The sequence below is a fragment of the Zeugodacus cucurbitae genome, chromosome 5 (genome assembly GCF_028554725.1).
Source record: "Zeugodacus cucurbitae isolate PBARC_wt_2022May chromosome 5, idZeuCucr1.2, whole genome shotgun sequence".
Lineage (NCBI taxonomy): Eukaryota > Metazoa > Arthropoda > Insecta > Diptera > Tephritidae > Zeugodacus > Zeugodacus cucurbitae.
Window position 1 is genome coordinate 67,862,695 of NC_071670.1, and position 20,150 is coordinate 67,882,844.

The 20,150-nt window shown below is 35.9% G+C and overlaps 1 protein-coding gene across 2 annotated transcripts; it reads left to right on the top strand.

Moving 5' to 3' along the window:
- Positions 1-209: 209 nt before the first annotated feature.
- Positions 210-18,241, top strand: LOC105211823 (neuropathy target esterase sws). Of its 2 annotated transcripts, none has more exons than XM_011183474.3 (12): positions 210-1,104; positions 7,477-8,211; positions 8,272-8,880; positions 8,976-9,202; positions 9,275-9,840; positions 9,914-10,332; positions 10,399-10,674; positions 10,762-10,948; positions 15,512-15,628; positions 16,220-16,431; positions 16,968-17,324; positions 17,397-18,241. In XM_011183474.3, exons 1-12 carry the CDS (start codon positions 1,006-1,008, stop codon positions 17,991-17,993), a joined length of 4,401 nt encoding a protein of 1,466 aa, XP_011181776.2. In that variant the 5' UTR covers positions 210-1,005; the 3' UTR covers positions 17,994-18,241. The 2 variants fall into 2 exon arrangements, with proteins under 2 accessions (XP_011181776.2, XP_011181775.2); XM_011183473.3 differs by lacking the exon at positions 15,512-15,628 and adding an exon at positions 13,234-13,350 and having other exon boundaries at positions 211-1,104.
- Positions 18,242-20,150: the final 1,909 nt, after the last annotated feature.

The window sequence follows — 20,150 nt, forward strand, 5'->3', positions numbered from 1 at the left end:
AAACTTAGGTAATTCACAACTCACGTTTTTTTCTGCATATAAGATGGCGTCTTTTAATTTGTAATATTTAAGCATTAATTTCATAAACAATATTAATAATAAACTGAAATTTCCCTCCTAAATCTCTCAAAATCATTCCGCAACAAACAAGTGGCAACACGCGCGGAAACAGCTGTCGGCTCGCACAGCTGTCAGAGAAAATTCTGAAGGATTGAAAAAGAACAAAAAGCAGAAATTCATTTTATTCTTAAAAGTTGAAAAAAGTGCACAAATCGTTAAACCACGTTCGAATATCGCAGCGTAGTGTGGATAGAATAAAATAATACTTATCAAATAGGCGTTTTAATAGTGATAAATATATAGTGTTTGTGTATACAGATATATATTTCCTTTGTTTAATATATGCAAATCAGATAAATTGTTTTGTGTTGAGCGATTGGAATAAATCAAATTAAGCGCAATATTCACCTATGGGCGATTTTCATGACGCTCGTCTAGCGAAAACGATTGCCTGGGCGACTGCTAGCTGCTAGCAAGGATGTAGTGTGAAGAAAAAAAACGATAATGCAATCAAAAAAAGAATAATGTGTATTTTTTTAATAAATAAAAAGTGCAAAAGAATAAAGGAGCAATATCACAACAATTGTGGAGAGAACTTTTGTTTAAGTTTTAGTTAAGGATTTGCGATTTAAAAATAAGTGAAAACAATTACTTTAACATATTGATAAGCACCAACGTCATAATTATAGATTGGTGTTTGTGACCTTCTGTGCTCCCAGCTGGAAAAATACCGCACGCCATTGTGTGTTATTTTCCTAAATTGGTTGGTGAAGACGCGTGTATTTAAATCAAACGCGCCTACGCCCATAAGAATTATTTAGTTTGGCTTTTTTCCAAAAGTGAATTTGCAATTTACATAAGTTTACTTCGAATTGAAAATTCTTTGTGCTTATATAAATGTGCTTGTGGTTCAAGCATTAATATTTGCTTTTGAAAACCGATGCAATGGATTTAGTTAACTTAATCAGATCATCGTACGATGACTGCGGATTAATGTTCTCCGAATCATGGTACAAGGTACTGAAAATGGAACTGAAAATTACGGTGAGTGGCATAAATCACGACATACATACATAAGCTTACTTTTTGTTGCAATAAAATTCTTTACAGCTCTTTGGGTACTTATTTCCGTCATTGTACAATAAATAGTTTTTGCATATTTCTTATTTGTTATAAAACATTTTCTACTGTTGACGGTGACAATCAACACCACCGTGTTGTTATTATTGTTTGCTTATCAAAAGTGTTTTTTTGTGCTTAGGCGCTATACATATATTATTATTTGTGTTTGTTTTTATTTGAATCTTCAACAACATGTGTAGTAGTAGTTGCTGTTAGCATACTTGGGTTTATATATTCTGTTTTTATTTTAATTAAACAAATTATTACCAAAAATATTAAAAAAAAAAAACATTTTATTATGGTAATTATAGTGCATAATTCAAAATTATGTAGTTTGCATAGTAACAAGCACGCGTACATATGAAAGTACATACATACTATGAAGTATATATGTACATCGTATAAGTAGCAGAGGCTAAAAGAGATATAAAACTCATTTTGGACTTTGAACGATTGTGATTTACTACACAATTGTTTGTTTTAATGACCTAATCGATCAATGAACCAAAAATACATATTTATTTCATTCTTTGGGTAATTTTGTACCTGCAGAATTTTTTTGATATAATTTGATTTGAATTGCTATCGGTTTAAGAAGTTTTATAACAGCAAAGTATGTAGAACAGAACTCTACTTAGGCGTAAGTTTACTATTTTTGTTATTTTATTTAATTTTTAATTTAATTTACTATTTTTTTAGGTCTTTCAAATTGTATAATGATTTCAAAATTTCGAGTCAACGGCCCAAACATATCAAACATTTCCCCACATTTTACAAGTCATGCTCTTTATCTTCTTTAAATATAAATATATATACATATGTACATGTGTGGACTTAAGCACTTTAGCGATGACTGAGCCGTACATGTGTTATCATAATATTTAAAATGTTTAATATTTCTTGTTCAATTTGAGCTTACATTGCATATGCAAGAGTGTATATATGCCCACACACACACACATCTAATTATCTACATTGTATGTATTTGCTGAATTATTGTTTATAAATCAACATGAGCGAGCTTATGACCATATGTAAACATTTTAAGCGCTTATGAAATATCTATTAACAGGAATATAATACCTATTTAATGCACGGTTTCCGGACACGCCTGTATTTACAATATATATTCACGCCTTAACTTACAACTCATGATACTCGAGATATTGTATAATCGCACTAAGAAACTAAAATTTTAGATTAGCTTGCATTTTTAAGGATTTCTATATATGCATACATATATGTTAAGTGTGTGTACTCCACTGCACTGATTATAAACAAAATTTGTTTGCAAAAAACTCAATTGGATTTGTTGAATAATGCACATGTGACCAAGGTTTCTTATTGGCGGTTGTTGTTGTTGGCACTCACATGCCGTTCGCACTTCTTATCTCTTCTAAAATATATAATTGTAAGTTTCGATTTGTTTCGGACATAAGTGTGCTGTGATAATGGGCATATTTGTATATATAGATTTGTAGCTCATTTGTTCCAATACTCAAATGTGACAGCTATATCCCTCTGAAAGAATATCCATGCAAAAAACACCAAATATTCATTAGTTATGTATGTTTGCTTGTTAAAAGTTAGAATGCATGGAAATATTCCAATAAGAACCGATTAAATTATATATTTTTCATTTTTTAATTGTATAATTCAATTCTTCCTATAATTTCGAAGTTTGGTGAATATTTTTTTTTCAATATTTCAATTGAATTATACTCTTCCTCATTTCACATGCATATTATATGGCAATTGTAGCTCTCCAATCATTTAATTGACCTAACGACCAGAGTACTTAGATTCGATTTTATACTTGTTGTTGTTGTTATTGGCGAAATATTAAACATTTAATTTGGCAAATGTTTATTTGGACTTTCGCATGTGGACTGTACATACACATATAGCTTGTGTGTTACTAAATTTATATTAATTTTTGGTAATTTAAATTTTGTTGTGAATTATTTTTAGTGATAGTAATCAAATTCGTTATGAACAATATTAATTTAAATATCTTTAAAAAAGGTTTTTTTTTTAACATTTGCGAAAACTATCCTTTTACAATCTTGCCTACAAAACAAAAAAAGCACGCATTTGCGTATGGAAATTTATCAATAAATTCACTCAAATACTTATCAAACTAGTTACTGGTTTCTCAGCGTCGCATTTACATAGCAAACTTCTTTCCTACAAACACGATTTGTTTCAACATTATAAATTATTTATAAATTGTTTATTTCGCATTTGTTGCCTTTGTTTATACACACGCCTACATGCCAACTTGTTTTCGCTTTTGAAGTTAATTTTCATTTGCTTACCAGAAGTGTTGCCAGCAAAATAGTTTTGTTTTGCCCGTTATGCAAAAGGTAAACAAATCCATTTTGTGCGCATTCAATTACATGCATGCACACTGACTGTCATGTGTCATAAATAAAAATCAAGCAAAACAAAACTCAACAACAACAACACGATTTTAAATATCAAATGTTGATAATAGTAATTGCAAGTCAAGTGCATTTTTCTCCAATTCCTTATTTAAGCCGATTGTTTACTTCAAATATCATGAAATGTCGTAATTGACTCGCTTAGCGATTAGAATACACTTACCACGGATAATATGTGTGTGTTTATGAATGCGAAAACAAACTGAATACAAATATTTACACGCATTCGCGCATAAATCGGTAAACAAAAATAAATCACCAACACAAACGCACACTTGCATTGAATATGCAATTGCAGCGGCCACTAGACAGAACACGGAAATCAAATCGCTGCCCGGCCACCACCCGATGCACCCACATCACTTGCATCAACGCCAACAACATCGCCGCCCACCTCTATCATCCACCATACATCGGCGCGGTAAACAAAATAAAAGTCTGCCAACAACCCGCCCTCGCCTCAATGGCAATGCCAAGACGAAATTCTTTGGCGCTGCTGCTGTGCTATTGTGTTATTGTGTCTACGACTGTGACTGTGGCTGTTGCTTTTGATAAACCCCCCAAGCGCTGTACCACCCACCTCCGTCGCAATGCTCTCAGAAAGCAATCGTCACTTCTCGGCGTGACGCGTAACGTTGTTGTGCGCGCCGAGCGGTTGGAGGCTGGTTGCGGGGCCCGTTTGCCGAGCCCTCCATGTGCGTTGTTATTTATTCTACCGCATAGATACATACATACATACTTATAGAGATATGTATGTGAATATAAAAATATCTGACGGCTTTGTGCGTTTGTGACGTATTTACAATGCTCGGAGTTGCCAAGCATCTAACAACGGGTTCTAGTAATATAGTGAATTATCATAATTTTTGTTTTTGTTGTATACACTATCAATTATTTTTTACATCCGGAAATCTGTTCGTTGTGTGCATAATTAAATTAGAACGGCCGGTCAATGTGAAAATATATACGTACACAGATATTAGCATATCACGGTCCATTTTTTTGTTGCTTTGATAAGAGAGGTTGCTTTCAAATCAGCACAAACTTGTTTACTTCTATATTCTATATTCATAATAAGAGAATGTATGGACTGGTTTCATCTTCTTTTGGAATTGAATAAATAATACGCTATGAAGAAATTTATTATATTTTGTACATGGATCTGTGTAATAAATTGAACGATTTCTCCCAACCCCTAATTTGACCTTACGTGATCGTTAGCTGGACCTCCCTTGACTTCTCTCTTGACCTCATGACATCTCCAATGTTAACAAACTTGATCTCCCGTAACTAGCTTTAGTTCCCGTGCTCTTAGCTTCATTTTTCGTGACCCATAGTTTCACCTTTCATGTTCCCAATCTTCGAATTACTTCACCTCCAAAAGGTTTTAGCAAACTTGACCTCACGCGAAACTCTAAAATGTAAACACATGACCTCACGTGGTCCACCGAAATGTAAACAAACCTTTGGCCGGGGTCAGTGACTTTGGCCGGCGTCAATGACAGGTTAGTTTCAGGTGTGACATGTCAGGTAAGGTTAGGTAAGTTTACATTTTGAAGGTTCTCACTAGTTAAGGTCAATGACGATCAAGTAATAGATCGTTCAGGCCATGTTAAGGCCACAAATTCGCGAATATTTTTGACAAAAAGAAAGCTAGAATAACGAAATCCTGTTTGTGTAGTATATATGGCTGGAATAGTTCCTCGACTGAATCAACAATTTTTGTCAGAAAACTATAGGTATATCAAGGGAAATGTGTTTACCTAATTTTGTTTAAATTAAAAAATCGTTTTATTAGATACATATATGAGGGGTTAGGGAAATATTAATCCGATTTTACCCATTTTTGACATCGGGTACATTAACATGAGGAAGAAGTATCTTATATGCAGTGTATGATATGGTCTGAGAGACGGAACTAAATTTCATGTTATGTTAGCCACTTTCTCGATAATCGATATTCTTGTTGTTTTAGCGACATAAAATATTTTCCAAATAATTCGGAGGAATGCTGCCGATTTGATAGTTCGTTGCTGCATAAAAATAGGCGTCCTTTCCAATACGTAGAACCGACTGTGGGGGAGACGGGGAATAACCGATCGATATGGTCGGGTTTTAATAACGGCACACAGATGAAACGTAGGAGTAATTGTTTGAACGAGTTTTGCGAGAATATAGAATTGAATTATAGTAATAACTCATATTATTCGACTCGAGTTTAAGGAGTGTTTATGAAACTTTGAGTTTAATTTTGTTGCAAACAGGCTTGTAACTGCATAAAATAGTACTGTTTAATGCCAGAAATATTCTAACTAAAATTTGTAGCGCAGCATAAACGTACTTTAAACAAGACTCATTCGGGTCAAGAAACATTATACATCCGTAGTACATACGTACATACATATAATATTCAAATGTAGATAAGCAATTCATATCAAAATATGCTTTCATTCGTAAGCTTTGGACATTGAGCGTGTGTTCATGTGTGTCTGTGGAAATTCTGCTTACGGAAGCCGTTTGAATATAAATGCGCTTTAAAACATAATATCTAATGTGGTTTTACTTAGGTTCTTGTTGTTGTTGTTTTTGTTTTTTTTTGTTTTTTTTTTTTGTTAACGTCTACTTTGAAGCATAAATATGTTTTTTTATTATCTTGTATCCAAGTGCAATTAATGCGAAGGCCCATAAATATTTTTAAAACTTGTTATTAAAATAAAAGTAATGAGAATATGTAATTTAATTATAATACAAATTAACTTATTCTTACGAATTGCTATGTAACACTACAATGTGGATTGGATTTCCGGCAAAATAGCGAATTAAGGGGTTACATGGTTTTCGTGGGTTTAAAAAAATCGTTTTTTTGTTTTTTTTGGCTTATTAATTTCTACATCTCAAGAATATTATCCTAAATTTTCAAGTCAATCCGAATAATAGTTTCGGAGATACAGCCTTTGGAAGGTGTGCGCTCCAAGTCAAGTACTAATGTTACTTAAAACTTTAAACCCGCTTTTCTCGGAATCGTGTTTATAAAGTCGGTGGTCAAATTTTCTCGAAAACTACTCACACATACTCAAATTTTGCACAGGTGTTCGAGATTTTTTCTCAATTACAACTATTTAAAAAATAAATGTCAAGGAAATTTGACCGAAACTCTTATTTTTTTGGAAAAATGTCTGCCAAAATTCCAAATTTTATTTTATTTTTGTCTTTCCTTCGTTCAAGCACGAGTGTGTTGCCTAAAACACTTATTTTTTCATTTTGCATGATCCTGTCAAGAGTTATGCTGACAACGCGGACGCACCTTTTTTCCGAGGGGTCACCGGAAATGACGTCACAATGGAGGAGTTTTAATTTTCTTTTTTTGAAAATTTCTGAAATTATTCTTTAATTAAATAAATAATTTTTTACATAAAAAAAAAAAATATTGAAAATAGGCCATTTTTTACGCGACAAAACCCATGTAACCCCACGTTTTATCTATTACGAGGTGTGTTAAAATCATCGAAAGAATTCTTAAACTCGGCATTTCCGTTATTTTTTGAACACATCACGTATATCTTCGTTTGGTGTAAGAATTTAGTTATTTTCCTAAAAATATAACATTTTCAAAATTTTGGGTCCATAAGCTTTATACAACTGATCGTGGTCTAGGTTAAAATATTCATCAAAAATTGCCCAAAATAAATTTTAATATTAGTTCTTATGCATGATATTAATGATACATTGATTTTTTATTGAGTTAACAAAATATGTGGCAACCCTTTTAACAATTTGCAGTTACTTACGCCAAATTATGAATTATTTAGTAGTAAGTAATGTCCAATCATAAAATCCATTATTCTTTTAGGTCTACATATATATTTGCATAACGCTATTAACGTTAATTGTCATCGGATGGTATATCTTCTACAAGCGTTGGCAGCGCAACAAGGAACGTCAACTCATGTTGCAAGCACAAATACGCGGCACCTCGACTGGCGCCGCCGGCGATATGACGGGTTTGTGTTTCCGCAAGCGCGACAAAATGCTCTTCTACGGCCGGCGCATGTTGCGGAAAGTGAAAAACGTCTCTGGCCAAGTGTACGGCGGGCAGGGGCGCAAACGGAAGGCGGTGATGCGCTTCGCCAAACGTATACTACAGCTGCGCCGCGAGAACATACCAACGCTGTTGAACACCGTGGAGCCGCCGGCTGAATACCTGCAGGAGACCACTGAGGGCGGTGAGCGCGTGCCGCCCGATGCGCTCTACATGCTGCAAAGCATACGCATATTTGGACACTTTGAGAAACCGATTTTCCTGAAGCTCTGCAAGCACACGGAGGTGCTGACGCTGGAACCGGGCGATTTCCTCTTTAAAATCACCGACTCCGATGACAGCGTTTTCATTGTGCAATCGGGCTTGGTGCATGTTTTCATTTCGAATGCGGACGGCAGCACGTTGTCGCTGAAGACAGTGAAGAAAGGTGAATCGGTGACGTCGCTGCTGAGCTTTATCGATGTGTTATCGGGTAATCCGAGTTTTTACAAAACCGTTACCGCCAAAGCGATGGAGAAGTCCGTCGTTATACGTCTGCCAATGCAGGTAAGCGCATCTTTGGAAGAATATCTTCCGTTTAAATATATAGCATATTTTCTTTCGTAGGCTTTCGAGGAGGTCTTCAACGAGAACCCCGACATCATGATACGTGTCATCCAAGTGATTATGGTGCGTTTGCAGCGCGTACTTTTCACAGCGTTGCGCACCTACCTTGGTCTCAATTCGGAGTTAGTACAAAGCCATATGCGCATTAAGAAAAGTGCGGGCGCCTCTGCTTTAAAGACATCGCCGCTTCATCGACGCTCCACACATCCCGAATCCGTGCAGCACTCACTGTCAGATTTCATGCCACCGCCAGACATGCTGGTGGACTTGGCGCACGACACCGAAAGACACATGGGCATACAGGCGGCCCTACCAAATGCGCAGCCAGCGGGTAACGGCGCTGCCAACGCTGCCGGAGGTCAACATACGTTAGCCAATTCGCGTGCGAACAGCATTGGCAATTTGGTGACGCGCCGCTACTCGCTCATACATGCTGAGGCGCTGGCGAACGCCGCCACAGCGGAACTGGCCAGTCTACGTGGCTATGCCTTGGACAGTTTCTTGCGTGAACTGGGCTTGCCGGAAGAGGATCGCGCTTTCATTGATCCATACGTTGAGCTGAGCGAAGTCGAGCCGAATATTGCGCTAATCAACGAGGGCAATGTGGATGTAAGTAATCTAGGTGTGGCTGTCATGCATCTCTCTTTATCTTATCATGAAGCATATTTATATATCATAAACACTCTTTTCTTTATATCCTGAAGGACATTTGCATTTGGATTGTGCTCACGGGCGCTTTGAATGTGTACCAAAGCAGCGTAGACGTCACACGCACAGTGAAGAAGGAGCACTCGGATGTATTCATTTACACAGTGCATCCCGGTGAAATTGTCGGTGGACTGGCGGTGCTCACAGGCGAGGCCAGCACTTACACGATAAAAGCAAAGCATGTAACCCGTATCGCCTTCATACGTCGACCCGACGTTTATGCGTAAGTAAGCTGTGGCATTGAAGCATTCAATCGATACTGAAGTTTGCACTTCTCCTCCCCCGTCTTTTGTAGTATAATGCGCGAGCGTCCACGCATTGTGCTCGATCTCGGCAATTGCGAAGTGCGTCGGCTCTCGCCGCTAGTGCGTCAATGTGATTACGCGCTCGATTGGGTCTTTCTCGAGTCCGGACGTGCTGTCTACCGACAGGAGGAGAACAGTGACAGTACTTATATCGTGCTCAGCGGGCGCATGCGCTCTGTGATAACGCAAGCGAGCGGTAAAAAGGAGATCATCGGCGAGTACGGCAAGGGCGATCTTGTGGGGCTCGTGGAGATGATAACGGAGACTTGCCGAACGACCACTGTGATGGCTGTGCGCGATTCCGAACTTGCCAAATTACCTGAGGGACTCTTTAATGCCATCAAGCTGCGTTACCCAATCGTCGTAACGAAGCTCATCAGTCTGTTGAGTCATCGTATATTGGGCACAATGCAGACACGTCATGGCAGCACTGCAGCGCCGTTGGAGGCGAACCCCGTCACACATAAATACTCCACTGTCGCGCTGGTACCGGTAAGCGACGATGTGCCCCTGACTGCGTTCACCTATGAACTCTATCACTCATTGTGTGCTATTGGTTAGTTGTTGTAATTTCATATGTTATAAACACACCTTTTTATTTTCCAAATCTGTATGCGTCTCTATTAAAGGTCCGACACTGCGTTTAACCTCCGAGGTGGTGCGAAAGCAACTCGGCATGCACATTTTCGAGCCCAGTAACGAATACCGCATGACCTCTTGGCTGGCGCAACAGGAGGATCGCAACACAATCACCCTGTATCAATGCGACTCATCTTTGAGCGCGTGGACGCAGCGCTGCATGCGACAAGCTGATGTTGTACTTATTGTGGGTCTGGGCGATCATGCGCCGACAGTGGGTAAATTCGAACGCGAGATCGATCGTCTGGCGATGCGCACACAGAAGGAGCTCGTCTTGCTCTATCACGAATCGAGCAGTACGAAACCGAAAAACACACTGCAATGGTTGAATGTGCGACCGTGGGTCACCAAGCATCATCACCTGCAGTGTCCGAAGCGTATGTTCACGCGCAAGAGTCAATATCGCATTGTAAGTATAACGGTTTATAATGGAAGTGTGTTAAATCTAACGTAAATTTCCATTTCTCAAACGCAGAACGATCTGTATAGCCGTGTACTAATGTCCGAGCCGAACATGCATTCGGATTGTTCACGCCTGGCACGTTGGCTCACCGGCAACTCTATCGGTTTGGTGCTGGGCGGTGGCGGTGCACGTGGCGCCGCACACATTGGCATGCTGAAGGCCATACAAGAGGCGGGCATACCGATAGATATGGTGGGCGGTGTCAGCATCGGTGCGTTAATGGGCGCCCTCTGGTGTTCGGACCGCAATGTGACCGCCGTTACGCAGAAAGCGCGTGAATGGTCAAAGGTACGTGTGTGTGTGTGTGTGTGTGTGTGAGTGTATAACAATAATACAAAACCTATTTTAATTTGTTTGCTGTTGCTCTGTTTGCAGAAAATGACAAAATGGTTCTTGCAACTGCTCGATCTCACCTATCCCATTACATCGATGTTCTCCGGCCGTGAATTCAATAAAACAATACGCGACACCTTCGGTGATGTCGCCATTGAGGACTTGTGGATACCATATTTCACGCTAACGACTGATATAACCGCAAGCTGCCATCGCATACACACAAACGGTAAGTCCCATCATTGTTGTCACACACTTGTTCATGCACATATGCGCAGCACTCCCCCTCTCTTCTACCGGCATTTAATGGTTTACCTCTATATTGTACAATACGTTAAATCGAAATTTTAGTGTTGTCTAACTTCCACTTAATGAACACAAGGAATGGGTAAACATTATTTTATTCATCACTCATCCTTCGTTCATTCTCGTAACTCTCATAAAACGGTTATTTTTTTGTTTCTTTTTCATAATTTGCAGCAACAGCATTGCTGAATTTTCTCTACATATTCTGAGATTTTTACATGAAATACTTCTATCCGCAGTACTTTATAGATATTTTGTTGTAAAAGTAATTATCACAAATAATATTTCGTTTAGTATTTAATTTTTTTTTTAGTTGGAGGGCTTAGTCAAAATAATAATAATATTAGTGAAAAAATCTACATATACTTCTTAATTCAATGGTGTATACATTTTTTTTTCCGTCAAACTTATATGACAGATTTTTCGATATATAAAATTTGTATTTTTTTCGAAGATATGAAAAATGTAGATTAAATCCCTGTTTTGAATTTTTTAATAGCTATATCCTGTAATTAATAATTATTATTTAAAAAAATAATTTTTTTCGAACTTCGAAACCCAATTCTTCGATTTTGGAGGTTAACTTCGAAAATCGAAGAACGTAATTTGATTTACCTATGTCTTAATAATAGTTTTATCCAATAACCAACCGAGTGTGGTACAGTGTAATCGATTGCGTTAAATTTTTCACTTTTACAAATTTTTCCTTTCAATTTTCAACATACTTTAAATAATTCCAGAATTAATAGAAATTTCCAATAGTTATTAAAATCGGTGATATGATGAAATCGGTCAATCTCTTTACCCAGGTCCCAATTGTATATGTACGAGGTGTATTAAAAAAATAACGGGAATTTTCTTAAAAAAAAAAAAATTAATCATTCGTCGATATTAATATGGACGCCTTGAAAATAATCCCCCGATATTATGCACTTATGCTTCTTTCAATCGTTGAAACACTTCTCAAACTCTATTTTTGGGATAGTCATTGGCTCTTTCAGCGATTTCACACGGAGCGAAAGTCACACGGAGCCATGTTTGGCGAATATGCAGGCTGCGACGTAGTTACAGTATTGTTTTTTGACCAAGGGTTCACGAACAAGGAACGAAGTGTGAACTTTTAAAAACGGAAATCGTTAAACTCAAAAAAACACAGCTTACAAATGAAAAATGATAAATTTCACAATTCCCGTTATTTTTTGAACAGGTCAACTATACCGAATATTATTGGCCTTATGTCATTTATGTATATACTATTATATTCGAAATATCTGAATACAATTGTGAATGTTGTCCGTATTTAAATTGTCAATATTTATGTGATGTGATGAAATCGGTCATTATATTTCCCTAGTACCCAAAATGGGTACATATATACTCAATAAAATGAGCATTATTACCCTAGTCGACTTTTATTGTTTCGTTTAATGCCATTCGATATCAAAAATGGAGGAAGTCAGTTAATATGTTCTGATAGTACACCTATGATGACCATTAAGGAGACTGATCAATGTTATTATTATATATATTGAAGATAAAAAAGGAGTTAATTTAGTACTAAAAAGGTTGTAGGTGGTGCAAAACTTAACCTAACAAAGAATATAATTTCAAACACAATTTTTTTTAAATAATTAATTTGAAGTCACATACTGAATAGCACTCAATCCTTATTTCTGCTCGCAGTTTTTCATTTATTAGCTGCTTTATATATTGAAATTAATATAACCTCAAAGAAGCATGTTTTTTGTCATTTACAAAATATTTGTTGTCCCAAAACATTTTCATATCCCATAGTGAAACATAAAAATTTCTCATTTTAATAAAAAAAAAATTAGATAAAAATGTTCCCACTTTTATTAAATTTCTTCAAAATCAATTGAGAGTTCTCATTAAAAAAAGAAAGCAAAATTTTGGTCGAGCTCCATGAGATTTTTTTTTAAATTATCACTGAATATATGTATTCGACGACCTCAGTTTGTATCCCACATACATACATACATATACTACATTAAAACACAAAATATTTTCCACCACTACAACATCGTCCTTTCATACAATATACTCGTATATACTCTCTAAAACCTACACTCCTTCGCATGAAAATGAAATTATATCGACCTACTCGATTTACCGTTTTTGTTTTTTTTTTGCGCACATACATATGTACATGCATACAATCATTACCGTTATCGCAAATCTTACATCTAGGATCTCTATGGCGTTATATACGTTCATCTATGTCGCTCAGCGGTTATATGCCGCCACTGTGCGACCCCAAAGACGGGCATCTCCTCCTGGATGGCGGATATGTTAACAATTTGCCAGGTAAATAAGCGAATGTAAAAGCAACAACGAAAAGAAGAAAGTGTGTTTGAGTGTGTGTGTGAAATATTTTGTTTGAATCATTTGCCAATAAGAAGAGTTAATGCAGAGCGGAAGTTGGAAAAACTTAGACCAGTTTGGCATTGTTGTTGTTCTCAAGGAAGAATGCATGCTGTTGTTGTTTCTAGCAGGCCACTTATGTGTATTAATATATGAAATTTTCATATTTTTTCGCGCATTGGTCTCACTGTTATATGTGCACGTTCGTTAGGGCCACAGCGGCATATTTTGTCTGTCTCTCAAAAGTCACGCCGTTGGTGTAGTGGTAGCAATAAGAGAATTTCGCTTTTATTACTGTTTTTATTTTTGTTGTTTTTTGTGTGCATGCTTTAGTCAAGAAAACACCGAAGTAGACAAGCGTTCAACAAGTAAGTACTGTATATACTCGATATAATGACTCTCCACATTGGCGTCATGTTAGAAAACCAGCGTCTCCATCTAATTTTCCGTTTATCTAACACGAGTTGATTTTTTTTTAATTTGTATGCATTTTCTTAAAGACACTTACTTTGGTTATCTTTATTTGTGGTGTAAAGCAATGCAAAGGTGTAAAAAGCTCAGAATGTGTTTTAACAAGAATTTTCACATATTATTTTTTTATCATATTTCATGCGTCATAAAGGTGAAACGTGTCTCTAAGTATACACTATGCACACTCCAAAGACCTTTTAACAAGTTCTCTTCACTTACGTACATTTATGAAAGTCACATAAAATTTATTTCAGTATACTCGTATTCTATAACGGCAATTTGGCAAGTGAAGTTGATGAGGTGTGGTGAAAAAATTTATTTTTTTTCGTAGTTTTTATACAATTAAAAAATATTTTTTTAAAATAAAAATAATGGATTTTTTTTTAAATAAAAATAATGGAATTTTTTCATATAAAAATAATGGAATTTTTTTTTTAATTGTTATTAATATTAATATTTTTGATATTTTTTTATAATTTTCATTAAAAAAAAATTCAAAAAAAAATTTCGATTTTTCTTTTAAATTTAGAACAAAATTTCGCTTTAAAAAAGGATACCATGTTGATTTTAAAAAAATTATAATTTTTTAATTGACTTGAAAAAAAAACATTTTTTTTAATAAACTAAATTTTTATTTTGTATATAAAACTGAATACTGAAATAGATACAAAACAGTTATATTTAAATGTTATACACATTTGTTTCATAAAATATTAGAAGTATTTAGACTATAATCTCGTTTCTTTTTTTGCGTAAAATATTCTAAGATTTTTGGCTATAATTTTTTTAATTAACAAAAAAATATTAAAAAAAAATTAAAAAAAAAAATATTTAAAAATTTAAAAATTTAAAATTTTTTTTTTTTTTGGAATACCAATTTTTGAAATAATATAATCAGACCAATTAGATACCAAATTATTATTTTTAAATAGTATACACAGTTTTTTAATAAAATATTGCAAGATTTTTTACTATAATCGTTGTTACTTAACAAAAAAAAATATTTTTGAAAATTAATTTTCAAAATTAAATTAAATTAATTAAAAATTTATAAATCAAAATATTTGCACTCACCGGCTTGATTTTTGAGTTAAATTTTTTTGCATTTTTAATATTTTTTTTTTTTTATTATTTTTTTTTATTTTTTTTTTTATATTATTTTTTTTTTTTTAAATAAACTAATTCAAATAATTGGGTAGCCATAGTTTAAAAATTCAATTCCAATTATTTTTTTTTAATTGCAATAAAATAAAATACCACCTCACAACTCCACATCACTTGTCTGCCGCCCACCTCCACTATATACTGTGAAAAAACAAACACTTGTGCCGCATGCTGCGTGCCACGCCCACAACTCAACTCTGTGTTATTACTAGCGTGTAACATTTATTGATGTAAACCTTTTTTCTTTATATTCTTTTTTCCATATATTGTTTATTGCAAACACACTTGTGTTGAACAAATCAAAAAATTACGCAAAACATAAAAAATGCAATCAAAAACTGTCATGTCAATGCCATATGTGTGTGTGTGCGTGTGTGTGCCGTTTCCAACAAACTTGCACGCACTTTGGCCACACCCCCAACCCCGCGCACAACACCACTGCCGACCGACCAACCGGCCAACTGTACAGGATGTCTATGGCGTTATGCCCGCGCAAGCATGTCCATAGCCGGCGTCTTTCCACCATTTTGCGATTATAGAGACGGTCATTTGCTACTCGATGGTTGTTACACCAACAATGTGCCAGGTAATGAACCACAAATAAGCCAAATAAATTTTGTAATTTTTTTTTAGTTTAGTACCATTGCTACCACAACAACAACACTAGTAGTTCGCTTGCTCTTTCCTACCTTACTTTGATGCCCTTTCCCCCTCTATCTATTTATCTAAGTTGTATTTGTATTATAGTCAGAGAAAAAGCACGTGAATTTAGCTACATTTTAGAATGTGTTTGTTTGTCCTGTGTCAACTCGAATTTGTCAGAATTTTATTTTTTTTTTTTATTTTTGCATGCCTTTGTATCATATTTTTTAAGTTCTCTTTACCTTTTCGTTGCTTTAAGTAATTGCAGTAGCCGCAGCTGGTAATTTTTTTACTCATTGATTGCGTGAAAAAATAAAAAAAGAATAAAAAATTAAATTAAATAAAAAAAAATCCAACAACAACTCCCCTCTGCATTTTCTTCCAGTAATAAATCAATTGGCTCTTCAATTGGACACTTTGTTTTTGTTTTTTTTTTTTTTTTTTTGTATGAATGAATGAGTTTTGCGTAGTTCGAGTTTTGAAATACTTTTTTATGCAATTGTATTTCTAATCGTCTTTTATGGGTGTTAAACAGCCGACGTAATGCACAACTTGGGCGCCGCTCATATAATCGCCATCGACGTAGGCTCACAGGACGATATGGATTTGACGAATTATGGCGATGACTTATCCGGCTGGTGGTTGTTGTATAAAAAATGGAATCCTTTCACCACGCCGGTGAAGGTGCCCGACTTGCCTGATATACAGTCCCGTTTGGCGTATGTGTCGTGTGTGCGTCAATTAGAAGTGAGTATGAAACGTTTAGCTTTTAGTCCATTTAGTCCACAAATTGCAAATGTAGGATGTAGTCATTTTCATAAAAAACTACCTTTTTTTCTAAGTATTTTGATATTTTTTTATCAAGTGGCAACCCTGCCCGACAACACAATTTTCTTATCTTCTATTTGATACCAATATTAATATTTTCTGTAATTTTTCCTCAGTTTTTCCAGAAAATTTTTCAAACAGATGGCAACATCTTTTTTAAATTAGTTCAAAATTAAATCATTCTTAAATCTGTTAATCTGTGATATTAATTTTAAAATTGCTTTAACTTGATAAAAAAAATTTAGAACTTGTGGCAACCATAAAATAGTTTCCACTAGAAACTCGTTCGCTCTCCCCTTAAAATATTTTTGTATTTTTTTTTTCAATTTTGTTTGCACCCTTTACTTGTTTTTTGAGTCTAACGGTAGACTGTGCAAAACTCTAACCCTAGCTACTTTTATGAGTTCTATTATTGCAAAACTCTTCAATAATTCCACGCTTCTCCCCAATTTCAGGAAGTGAAAAACTCCGAATACTGTGAGTACATACGTCCACCAATTGACAAATACAAGACGCTTGCGTTCGGCAGTTTTGATGAGATACGTGATGTCGGTTATGTTTTCGGTAAAAACTACTTCGATGGCATGGCCAAAGCCGGACGTTTGGGACGCTTCAATCAGTGGTTCAATAAAGAGCCTTTGAAGAAAGAGAATCCGGGCACTTTAAGCGATTATACATTCATCGATTTAGCGCACATCGTGTGCAAATTACCCGAGACCTACATTAGTAATGAACATTTGCATCAGAGTTATCTGTTCAGTGAAGATGAGGACTATGATGGCTACATTTCAGAACCCTCAACCTACAAGCGGGTGAGTAGCATAACAAAAAAATATAAATAAATTTATACAAGTCGAAACCAAATGTTTATTATTTCGGCACAGATAAAGATCAAGCGCACAGGCACTTCGTTGTCGCTATCCGAAAACGAAATGGACTCGGATATCGAGGTCGACCTCTCGCTGGCTATACGTCAACACCATGCGCATCGCTCGCGCAGCACACCGCAAACGCCCGCCTCCGAGTCACACACCGGTGACGGGCCCGGCAGCAGTTTGGTACGCTTTGACAGCAGCGTGGTTTTCAAGGATAACAGCGCCACCGCTATCGGCTCGCAGATTAGCATACGCAGCAGTGGGAGCAGTACTGATTTTATAACACCCTACGATGCGCTCAACATAGACGCGGTAGTCGATGAGCTCCCCTTAGATCCGGTGGTGGCGGTAAAGAAGGAAGAACTTAAAGTCGAACCCTCCACATGCGAGTCAACAACAGCAACGACGCCTGTGAAAAGCATGGAAACGCAAGTGAAAGAGGAGGATCTGCGTACGCCCACGCCGAGCAATATTAACGCGCATGAGCCCGCCTACGATAAGGAGGCGAATGCTGCAAATGCCGAGTATGCCGCCTTAATGCAAAGCGCCAACGATGCGCCGGCCACACCGACAAATACTTTAACCAACAACTCAGCGGCGTCATAATGATAACTGCTGCGACTGCGTATATTTTAGTTTTTAAGTAATCACTTAAGGTAAAGAGTGTGTGTGTATGTATGTGTGTCTCATATGGGATGGAATGCTTTAGAATTATGATAGAATATAAATATAATACAAAAGGAAATAAAAGAAAGCGAGAAAGCGTGTACATTTATATTTCATAGCCATATAAGTATATTTAACGGAAGTGAAAACGGTTGACGGAACGAAAATAAAGTACACTGTGAAAAATAGTTACACTGTAAAAAAATTCATACAACATTTTCTTTACTAAATCATCAAATATACTTCACTTTCAAGTTGATTTTTTTTTTATTTTAAAAATCTTGAATTCACTCGGTTAATAGGTTTTTTTAACAAAAAATATATTTTCAAACAAACTTGCCGATTGCAACTGATAATGTGTATGTTATATTAATGAGTCTTCGAATATTGAAGTAAAAAAGTTTTAAAAAGTAAAGATTTCGATAACATACCTGCTTCAGCAATAACGAATTACTGTTACTGATAGGCTTAAATTTTACGAAAAGTCTTCACACTCTCAATAATACTTTTTTTCCAATCTCTGATATTTGTTACAAAAAAGTGTCGAAATATTGGCAACTCAATTCTGTATATATGTGTTTTTTTAATATCATACTCTTAAAACGGAAAAGTAATAACATTAGAAATTGAACATTAGCAAACTTGAACGATATTCTCATTTTAGATTTTATAAAGCTTTAGTAGTTATGCTAGCGTTCTACTTATATGGAGAATTACTTTCGAAATCTTTTTAGTTTTTTTTTTTTTGAGTAATCACAAGTAATTACAGTAATCAATGAACACGTATAATTACTTTCCTAGTAATGATAAATGCACAATACTAGAAATTACAAACAGACAACCCTATAAAATTATTTTTCTAAAGAAGATTCTACTAATTGTAGTACTTTTTATGCAATGAATCTTGCGCATAATAAAAGTGAATACAAAAATTAAAAGTTGATTTTCATTATTACCGTTTTTTTATTTACTGCAATTTTCGGATTTTAAAAATTGTTACAGTGTGAGACAAATGTTGAGAATATAAAATGAAGTATAACGTTCGCATGAGAAGTGGACCGTTGCCAAATTGGAAATTCGTATGTCTTCGGGAGAAAAATTTTGCAACACTATAGATTGCTCTGGCAATATTCCAGTTCTACTTCTCTTCAGGTCTTATACTTGAGATCCACCCAAAGTGGTCATGAAGAGAAAAAAGTGAAATTGGAATCGCAAAGAAATGGCCACCAGAAGCAGCATATCTCACACAAAATCGATAATTATTAACATAGCATCCTCTTCCTCAGTAGACCACTTTCATTCATCAGGTATATACATTTACTTGTGTTAATGATGTATAGTTGCCGGTTTCTAAGCACTCATTTAAGGTCTATAGAAGACATCGTGACACTTCGCTCTATTCACTAGAAGTTCTCTATAAAAATCAATACTGATGTTTGAACAGCTTATCGCATCTTTATCAGCAATTGCCAATGCACAATGACATGGCAACTTATTAACTTCCGCAGCTTCTGCAATTTCTATGTCTTCCTTAGCTTCTTCCGGCTCTACTGTCTCTTTAGCATCTACTATCGGCTCTTCAGCTTCTTTCACCTCGAGTACCTGCTCTTCCGCCGCAACTCCAACATTTTCTACAACTTCTCCAGTCTGAACATTCATATAGGCTGGACAGCTTTCAAGAGTACAAGCTTCATCGGCATTTTCCGGGTATACCACTTCATCCCAACAAGCATATTCATCAAAGTCTACCGGCTTTTCGCAAAGTCTCATTTTCCTACCAATAATTTGCAAATATTCGATGTCCGGGAAAAATGGTAAAACACGTCTAATATCTCGGCCTTTGGCGGCAATACTGTGCTGTACCGCTTTCGAGGTGACCCAACCGGACCGGCGCACGCAGCAATTCTCGCCGATTAGCTCGCATTTAACACCCGCTGGCAGCCCCGAAACTTCGAAATATCTCTCTTTAGTTGGTTGTGCAGACATCAGACCCATTGTACAACAGCCATCTGGAAAGCAATTCATGAAGACTGCCTTTTTCTGACTAGCTTTCGGACTTACGCTCTCCGCATGCGCCAATAGACGCTGTGTCATCGA